This window comes from Anthonomus grandis, chromosome 9 (assembly GCF_022605725.1).
Source record: "Anthonomus grandis grandis chromosome 9, icAntGran1.3, whole genome shotgun sequence".
Classification (NCBI taxonomy): Eukaryota; Metazoa; Arthropoda; class Insecta; order Coleoptera; family Curculionidae; genus Anthonomus; species Anthonomus grandis.
The window spans coordinates 26,731,260-26,741,921 of record NC_065554.1 but is presented as its reverse complement, the minus strand read 5'-3'; the positions used below and the strand labels follow the sequence as shown (position 1 = coordinate 26,741,921).

Sequence of the window (10,662 nt, the reverse complement as noted above, 5' to 3'; positions counted from 1 at the left end):
AGAGTTTATTATTTTATGATTATTATATAATTTGGTTCTATAAAGAACATCCAGTAACACCCAGTGGAGATATTTTAACCATAATATTATGTTAAATATTTTATATGCTTAGTTTTACAGTGCAACAAATTATATATTTTGTTAAAAACCTGTGCAGGAATTGAGTTATGCCTTTTCAAAATCGTATATGCACTTTACATATAAACATTTAGTCAATCAATTGTCCAATAGCAACAGAGAGTCATAATTGCGTTCTTTAGTCCGAACTCTGAGGTAACCAAAAGTGAAATAACACCACAATCAATAAAATGTTAATATAATATATATTGACGATCTATTTACACCGTATTTTCGCTGGATATCTAAAATTAAATACAATTTTTAACGATATATACTAAACGCTAATTCATATAAGTCGCTTTGTACAAAACATTCTTCTCTAAAACATCTAGAAAACTACAGTTTTTTTGATTTACTTTGTATAAAATTGTATATATTGTATAAATACATATATTTCGAAATATTTGTCCTTTGGTAGGCTAAGCAGTAATACATAGTTAACTCTATTTGTTTATTAGGCCATTTCAAACAAAATGTACTTTTACATAAGCATTATATACATGTTTAGGAGTTGTGTATTACATTTATATATATCATTAGGTCTATATAATATAATTTATTTGGCGCTGAAACTATTTTACAAGTTAATGAATGCTTAGCCCAATATAAAGCTTTAATACAAATAATTCACCTTGGGGGTCTTGTGCCTAATAACAACAAGTGACCATCATCATACATACATACATGAACCCAAATTTACATTTTGAAAAAAATTAAAGTAAATAATTGCACAAATTTAAAGTGTGTCAAATAATGACCATTATAACATTTAACAATAGTGATACTTTTGGATATAAATAACGAGATTTAAACGTAATTAGACAAATTACATATGTGTACCTACTTATACATCTCTTTAATTATACTACAATATAGAAAATCACATTTCAGTATACAGAGTGTTACAAATTCAGTATACTAAGGGTGTCTCGTAAAGGCGCATTCTGAGTTGAGAATAAGCCTTAATTTTTTTAATAAACATATATATTGAGAAACGTTTTAAAACAACAATTATTTCTAAAATTCTCAATTAATAGAGGTTTGAAATAATGATCAGGAAAGAACCCTACCCTTAAAAAACTACAAGCCATACTGAGCCACCTATCGCATTTAATATAAAATTTTCATTATTGTTATTTAAATTTCTTAACCCTGGAATGCTATTTGGGGTACAGTTGTACCCCAGTGAAGTTTCAAAGTACGACCTATTAAAAATAGGTAGCCCTGCAGGCGTGGCCTTTTAAGTAGTTTCTTTCTATGAGCAGTCAGTTCATGTGTGGTATTAGTACTATTAGTGTCGCGCAGTACTTTTCTTATTCTTGAGATATTTAGTAGCAGGGGTACAGGTGTACCCCAGTGTAGCAGATTATTATAGTTTATTGCGCTTGCATGTAAGCATTGCACGAAATTTATAAAATAAAATTGTAAAATATATATTTTAATTAGTTATATTTATTTCTTTTGAGCCGATCCAGAGGAAAACGAGACCTCCGAAAATGTCGAGGCCATTCCATTCACTTCAGTTTGCTACGATTTTGAAAATGAATCCGACAACGATATACCGTTGGCTCAGTTAAAACGCACGTATAAAACCAAAGTTAAAATTTTACAGGTTCCTACTAAACTACAAGAAAAAAATCAGTATAAGTGGTCAGGAGTGAAAGGACAATCAGTTCGTCGTACACCAAAAAGAAATCTTGTTCTACATTTACCTGGAAACAAAAACGAGTCAAGGAATCTACAGTCAGGGCTAGAAGCTTGGAAGTTATGTTTTACCATGGAAAATTTAATTCAAATTACAGAATATACTAACAAAGAAATAGAACTTGAAAGATTAAATTATGGAAAAAAGAAACCCAATAATCAGGCCGAAGATCCTAACACGGCTGCTTCATTTACCAAAAACACCGACAATATTGAAATTCAAGCCATCTTTGGTTTATTTTATTCTGCAGGAGTTATGAAAATGAATGGTGTAAATACCAACGAACTTTTTGATAAAGATAGTGGTATATCAATATTTCGAGCCACAATGCCAGAAGCACGTTTTAGATTCTTGGTAAATTGCCTGCGGTTTGACGATAAAGATACTCGAGCTCAAAGAAGAGAAACTGACAAACTTGCAGTATTTCGGGAGGTCTTTGAAAGATCTATAAACAAAATGAAGAATTTATACATCCACAATCGACGAACAATTGGTTGGATTTCGAGGATGTACATTCCTTCGAAACCAGACAAATATGGTATTAAGCTTGTGATGTGCTGTGATGCTAAAACAGCTTTTGTACTTGATGCTGAAGTGTATGTAGGTAAGGACTCCACACCACGGGATGTTCCTGTTGCCCAGTATTATTGCGACAAACTTACCTCTTCCTTTCAAGGAACGAATAGAAATTTGACTATGGACAATTGGTTCACCTCTATAGATACAGCAAAAATGCTTTTAGATAAAAAGCTTACTATTGTTGGTACATTAAGGAAGAACAAAAAAGAAATTCCAGGATTATTTTTGGACCTTAAAGGTAGGGAAATAAATGGTACAGCAATGTTTTGCTATCGTGACGAATTAACACTTTTATCTTTTTGTCCACCGAAGAATTAAAAAAAAAAATTGTTTTAATGCTATCCACAATGCACGAAAAAGGAGATGAGTAACTTTCAACCGATATTCCGGAAATAATTAAATTTTATAATTCAACCAAGGGGGGAGTAGATACCTTGGACCAATTGTGTCACACATATTTAACTAACAGAAAGACTCGTTGTTGGTCCTTATGTCTATTTTATAATTTGTTAAATATTATAGGGTATAACTCGATGATCCTTTTAAGAGGTTCTAGTGCTCCTGAAAAAGAAATTGTAACCAAGAGAAGAGCTTTCTTAGAAAAACTAGCACTTGCTCTAATAAAACCTCAAATGCAACGTCGTTTGGAAACTCCAACTTTGAGGCGCGAACTCCGGCAAACTATTTGCAATGTACTAAAAAAAAAAGATGTAGTGGAAGCACCAACAAAACCAGAGCCTACTGTAGGTCGATGTGAATTTTGTTTAAGAAGCGACGATCGAAAATCTAGGGTTGGGTTGGGTTGGGTTGGGTTGGTTGTTCGTTGCAACCACGTATGCAAAAAATTTATTTGTTTACAGCACCAAAAGAAAATATGCCCCACTTGTGCAGAATAAAAAATAAAACAAATTTTTGTAAAAATAAATAAATGATTTGAATGCTTTTTATTTGGGGTACAACAGTACCCCATTGTAGCATATTACGCTGTAAAAATAAGTGTAGCACTCCAGGGTTAAAGAAAGCAAATTCGAAGATTAAAATAAATAATAAGAAAATCGAACTAAATAAGAAATACTTATTCCTATAGAAATAAAAAAATAAGGCATATACAGAAATCCTAGGAAATCTGAATGATCAAAATTCAGCAATTGAATCCTTACTGACAGGAATGACCTATTTTTTAGATTTATTAGAAAAGCATCAATGCACAATAACATTCAAAATTAGTCCAATTATTATTCAGTATTTCCAAATACAAAAAAAGAATATTTATTGGACAGCCAATTTTGGACATCCAATGGATTATTGTCTACATTTTTGTAAGAATTTTCAAGCAGAAAACTGAAAAATTAAGTAAGTCTATAACTTTGGTAAATTGTCTGTCGATTAGTTTATCTAGCTGCTAATTTGGTGAATAACGGAATATACCGTTCTATAAATAACGGACCTAAATGTAAAAAAAAGCGTCTTTAGAAATAAGTCAACCTCCATTAAGTCTGTAATGCATTCTTTGCCAAAGGTAAAATAATAGTTACTTGTCATGCTAAAGATCCATTATTAAAAAGCTTAGGAAACCATTCACTCAATAGGTCTTCAATACTCGGACAACTGAATTATTCTTCTTCTTCGGTTTATTTAAAAAATTCATTTAGTAATAATGGTGGTAGTATTAGTAGTAGAAGACATGTATTTAATGAAATATCACATGGTTCCAGCGGTAGTATTAGTAGGTTAGATGGGAAGTATCTCGAGAATTGTATAGTAATAATAAAGGTAAAATTAGCTGAAGCCTTGAACATGATCATGCAATACCTAATCAAGGCTTACTCTGAACACAAAATGGACTGTTAAAGTTTGACCATTGCAATTGACCAGCAATTCGGAATATTTTCATATTTTCCCACGAAATTGTAACACCCTGTACATAAGCTCTACATAATATTAATCCCGGACGCATCAGGAATAAACATTAAAATCCTCAATCTACTCAGTATTTACTTTCAGTAACGAGAGTGTCTGACATCCTTAAATGTCCGGGATTGAGATTTCCCAAGGTGCCTTGACAATAGGTTGATTGGCAACATAAATTTCACTGAAAAAAGGGAGGAGCTTGGTATGACACAAGCCATGCCCTTGCCACGTCACATTATCTATAGATTGACGTGTATCTGGTATTAAGTCTAATTGGTCAATAAATCAGATTCTAAAGTACTTTACACAAGAACTCAAGTTTATTGCAACCAAAATGCCCACCAACTACAACCACTTACAACCAGTTAGGCCCTAAACAATTCTCCAACATAGTAATGGCGTCATAACGCTCCATATCTCCAAATATTTGCTTCAGTTCACTCAAAGCGTTACTGCCCCGATTTCTAGCCTCCCACAAGTCTAAAATACAGTCGGTGGGAGACGCTTTCGTGGCAAAAAAGTTAATATACCTATCGACGTTGAGCGCGTGCGCCAACATGCGCCAGTCGTTTCCTCTCTGAGTGGGTGGATCGAGTAACATACACAATTGCTTCCGAATGTTCTTACTCAATCTAAAAGTGAAATCGTCGCACGTGGACACCCCGCGATCAGTCACAATGAGATTCTTCTTCAGACTACTCTGGTCACTTTTGGCACTTTTCTTCGAGTCACTCGACCGGCTGGTCTCGCTGTTATTACTCACGATTTTTGGCACTAAGTCGTCACTACAGTTTATATCGAACACCTGCTGGTAGTCGTAACCCTTTTGCTGCACGCGTAACTTGAAATTCAAATGTCTACAGACCTCGTAACTTTCCAAGGTGAAGCTGCAGTGGAGACTGTTGCTGTTCGCTTGCCAGACATGCGCGAACGGGATTTCTTGATGGCTAGACCCCATCTTGGATTGCCAGCCCTCACTAATAGACTCTAAGTTCAGACAGAGGGCGCTGCCTCCGTCTTGGAACGTCATTGAACGCGGCTCGTCCAAGAGGTATCCTCCTAGGCGCTTCTCTTGTCCGAACACCGTTTCCATTGAACTATCCGTGTCTTCTAAGATGTACACCCTCACGCAATAATCTATCGTGGTCTGGAAACATAACTTCGGAGCGAACACGGCCAGTTTCAGTCGTTTAACGCCATTAAAACCAGGAGCGGATTTGCCCACCATAACGAACCTGGACAGGCATTCGGTCACTAGGAAAGCCGAACTGGCATCCAACTGGCAAAATACATTAGAGTTAATAGTTTCTTGTCCTAGAGTGACGGCGTTCTGCCACTGCGAGTCGCTACAATCGCTCTGCAAAATCGAAATGATCCAGTTTCCACGCATCAGTTCGGCGCAGTGAGGCAACTTGAGCACCACCGCTTTGTTAAGGCTGACGTTTGGTCCGCACGATACCACCGGACTGAGTTGGGTCAAATTCTCGGCCAACTTCGGACGAAAACAATCCTCGTTCAGGATACTCAGAAAGATTTCCTGTTTGCGGCTTCTGGAAATGGCACCTTCCGGCACCAACAGGTTCACACCGGACTCGGGAAGGTTCAGGAATGCCCCGTTTGCTGTTACGGTGGCGCTGGTGTAGTTTCCGCTCGTGGTGGGCGTGACCGCGTAGGCAGTGGGAAGGTTCGAGAGTGGGAGGGTCACTTGGTCTGTTGCCACGTCATAAGTGGAGTCGGCTATAAAATAATTAGGACATTTACAAACTTGTTTGAAATAATGAGATATGACTTACAATGGTTGGTGGATCCACTCATTTGACTCCTTTTGCCGCTAGAGGACTCTAAAGTGGAGCTAGTAGCAGGTGACAGTTGTATGTCAGAGGCAGAAGCCAAATGTGGGACGTCGTAGTGGTGTTCGGATACTGATCTGGTTACAGAGGTCGCTGGGGTCGTGTAAGGATACTCGTAGCATCCGGGCACTGTTTGCGTTAGGTCTGGCTGTAGCCCCAGGGACTTTTTGTCGTGTTCTGGGAAGAATTCTGGATGGTAATCTTTAAGAGGGAAATGTTATATTGATAGGGTAGATGGGATGGAGGTGATGACTTACCACTTGCAGCCATGTTATAAAGACTCTGGTGCTGTCCCTTTTTGCGATAGAGACGTATGACGAAAAATGACAGGAGGCAGACTAGGAAAATCGCTACTGTCAAGCCGATGTACAGGAGAATGTCGTTTTGGGTGCTCTGGATGTTTGCTGCAAAGAAATAATAACGATTCATTAACCACAGATAATTACTACTCAAACAAAACTTTATAATCAAACGCTTTAGAAATTTCAGCCTAGATGGCAGCTACATGCTTCTGTTCTTCCATTAGGAGCCAGAGATCAGATTGACAAGATAAAAAGTTTGTTGCAGTGGATCTTCTATGGAAAAAACCAAGCTGAGAATCGGACAAAAAATCTCTGCAGAGCCAGGATAGCTGGTTTGCAATCAAACACTCAAATAACTAAATAGGAATAGCTGATTGGAAAACATATATCTCTGTAGTTTTCAATTTTGTCTCTTTGGTCTTTTTTAAATATTGGGGCAATAATACTTTGCTTCCATAGTGATGGAAAACTAGAAGTCCGTAAAGTTTTAGTAAAGTAGAGTTATTAAATAGGGGCAGTACAATCAGGCCTTGTGGCAAGTTTATTCGGAAATTCAACTGTATCTTCATAGACATCAGTGACAGACAAATCAGCATCATTTACGCCAGCAGAAGCATTGGTAGTAATGTTGAAGGAAAACGCATTATCATTGTCATAACTTTTAATATAAACAGTATAATTAGTGGAAATGCAAAGTTGTGAAATTTGGGCATTGTTCACTCGTCTCTGAGACGAGAAAAATGAATACAGTTTTCATCAGAGGACTCAGTAACATATATTAGACAATATAAAGTGATATTTATAGGCAAAGTGATGAATGCATGAGTTAAGAAGCAGACCACTTGCTTTCAGTACACGGAGAGTTCTTTACATCTAGAAATACATTTCTGCTACTAGGTATAAAATTATGTTGATAAAACTTAAAATAACCAAACGATTGAGCAACCTGAATTACTGAATCTTCTCCTGGATAATGAACTTGGGTAAGTCTAGTCACCAAAAACATAAATGTTGTGTGATGTAACATAATGGGTTCAATAGTCAAATAGTGACGGTCGTACAAAACAGTAGAAGACTTTGGTGGAATGTAAACACCACCAACAATAAATTTGTAGTTACCAAATTGGCACAGGACATAGAGCTGTTCGACACCACTAGATTTCTTGATAGTCATACTTGAATACACATAAGTTTACCATCAGGTATGCTGTTGCTTAAACTACTTTCAATAAAAATTAAAATTGCATAAGAACCACCACATTATATAGACCCTAATAATTATACGATATCCCAGTTAAAAGCCATACTAACCTCAAGTTATAATCCACTAATATCTTATAACAATCGTTAGATATTTTGTAAAAATCACTATAAATTAGTGGAGAACACTCATGAACCTATCCAGAAGGACCAATATTTTTATTTATTAGGTTTGGCTTACAGAAAACAAGATTTTTTAATGTTAACACCGAGAAACTTGTTGATTCTCAGTCCGAAGGTTAGCGGAAATCTTCCAGAAAAGCGCTCTGCCGAGTATACAAGGAACCGCATCGCGGATACTTGTCAGTTCAGTGAAGTAAGGTTAAGTGTATTAATTCTAATAATTATCGTATTTCTTGTAGTTCTAAATAAATACGATAAAAATAAATACCTCTAGTGAAAGTGTTTTCGTAGTGAAGTATGTATTTTTTGAGTGTCATTAGACGTTTTACGATTCGATGACCTTATTATCATGTTCTGACTTGTCAGTTGTCAGCCTACGGTTATGTTATAGTGTTTATAGAGTTGTGCATGAAAAATCGATATTGAACGTGCCTCAACAGAGTAAATAATAATTTTCAGGAGAATACAATTGAACGTTTAAAGCTACATTTATCCTGACCATAATAATAAAAAGAAAATAAATATAATTCCGGTAAACATGGAAATCTCGTTCCAAGTGTAACGACCCATTTATACCTCGAGAATCTTCCGGATATTCCCAAACTTCGAGTCAGCAATTTCAGCAATTGAACTTTTTCCCAATAACGTCGATTTCAGCATTAAGTATTACCCCGAACTCCGCGTAAAGTTACCGAATGGACTTTCCCGCATTCCCGGTTTATTAGGGAAATATCCGAGCCGAGAGCAAATAAACATACCGAGAGAGCTAAAAAAGTTTTATTATTGTTGGGAGCGAAAGTTCTCCGATACGAAGAGGAGACGAGCGAGATTTTTATTTAAAAATCCGAATTATTATGTATACAAAATGTGAAAATCTCGTCTCGCGGTACAACGGAGATCGACATTTTAACCCCCCCAGAAGGCATTCAACAGATTTGTTTACCGTAACATTATAAGCCACTATAAGGACACGACGGGCTGTCAGAAATCACGTGTTTGCACACAACCCCTAATAACGTCGTATATAGTCGAGCCCCCCCTGCTTTATTGGAAAAGGCCTTCACACGTTTTTGCACCCTTAGTATATATTCCACCCTTTTAGAACTTGTCAGGGAGCAGCAAAAAAGGAGGTAAAAGGGTTGTTTGGTGACTGTTTATACATGATAAGAATACTGAACTACATACATAGCGACTTGTTTTGTATTAGTCAAGGCGGAAGCATAATCAGAAACTTTGATATAGGCTTTTAGCTTTAAAAATTTGATTTGTTCAATTTTATGAATTAAGTCAAGTGGCCAATACAATAGTATTTGCTACTTGAGGGAAAGAACATGATTAATCGTTCTGAATCTAAATGTTCTGCTACCTATGAACGACTAAGAACCCCTGATTGTTTCATGAGCGTTCGTTTGATGAGCACCACACCAAAAGTGAATGTGTTTGCCATCTAAAGCCCGAAGCAATTTGGCATATTCCAGCAGACTAGAAATCCAGAACTTATTTGCCTCCATTTACTTTTGGTTGGGATAATATCGTATTTTGGCTCCGAAGATATCACTTATAACCAAACATGTCTTCTTGACACAATCTGTCGACCAGTTGATTCTCCAATTGCCAATCTCTGCTCCGGACAAATTAGTATTCTTTGGCTTTGTTTTTGCAATACTGACAACATCATTTAACTTCATACTGTTGGTATGACATACAAATTTCATTTTAAATAAGACAAGTGACGAGTGACAGCACAAACAAATGTGTGCAAGCGAGGCTCCTGTAAATAATCTTCTTGGCTTAGATACGAAAATACAGAGTCGACACGCTTTAGCCCAAGATCTTAAGTGACTTATAAGGTTAGTGCTGAGAAAATGACGCCAGCTCTCATTGGTCATTAAGTCAATACTATTGCTTTGACAATAATTAAATATTGGAATAATACAAACATTGAGGGTGACATATAAATTTGATTTCAAATATGACAAGTGACAGCACCAACAAATGTGTGCACTTAAGGCTCCTGTAGATAATCTTCTTGGCTTAGATATGTAAATAGAATCTTAACATGCAATGCTGCCACATTCAACATTGAATAGAAATAGTGCTCTCGTTTGTGACAGTACAAACGTCAACAGATCAATAACCTAGGCAATCATTATTCAAGACCTCAAATAAATATGGCAATATTTTATAATATACGTTAAAAGCCAGAGATATTCGGTAATTCGATAGAAGTTAGTCACTTCCTACATGCCAAAAAGTGAACCTTCACAACCGATTTACCTAAAATTGCTTCGTCCTGATGTTTTGACAAGTGACAAGTATGACAAAACTAACCCTATTAATTTGAAAGCGCCTCTGATATCCAATAAGAAAATAAATAATTAAAGATATATGAAGTTACAGCTCCTGAAGATAGTCTTTTTGTCTAAGGCAGGGAAAGAGAGAGCCCAGCCAAAAGCATCTAGTTACACCAGTCGCTGTGACACAATGACAACGATGACAATCCCAACAATGACAACTATGACGTATGTCATAAGTTTCAACATTTTCCCCATAAATTCAGCTTAACTTTATACAAACTTAATTAATATTTTTCATCAACCTCGTTGACACTTATTAGATAATCCCAACGGACTTTCCTCCAAAATTAATATTGTCCCGGGAAGCTTATCATCATCCATCCGCCGAATTATTAGCGATTCAATATTCATCATAAAAGTCGAGATTAAAGGAAGATTGCCGAAGTTTAATCACGACCGCAAGCGTAATCTTTTGGGGATTACAAGGGATGAATTGGGAATTTTTTTCATTGGGG

The 10,662-nt window shown here is 36.3% G+C and overlaps 1 protein-coding gene across 6 annotated transcripts in view; it reads right to left on the bottom strand.

Annotated features, from left to right (window-relative positions):
- Nucleotides 1-306: 306 nt before the first annotated feature.
- LOC126740145 (netrin receptor UNC5C) overlaps nt 307-10,662 on the bottom strand; it is a 346,710-nt gene continuing 336,354 nt past the window's right edge. For 5 of the 6 annotated variants that reach the window (XM_050446069.1, XM_050446068.1, XM_050446073.1 and 2 more), the window contains 3 exons: nt 6,423-6,569; nt 6,109-6,366; nt 307-6,052 (listed from right to left, as the gene is read on the bottom strand). In XM_050446069.1, the coding sequence (XP_050302026.1) occupies nt 4,671-6,052; nt 6,109-6,366; nt 6,423-6,569 (1,787 nt within the window). In that variant the 3' untranslated portion in view covers nt 307-4,670. The remainder of the gene's footprint in view (nt 6,053-6,108; nt 6,367-6,422; nt 6,570-10,662) is intronic. The other variant, XM_050446072.1, reaches the window with a different exon arrangement.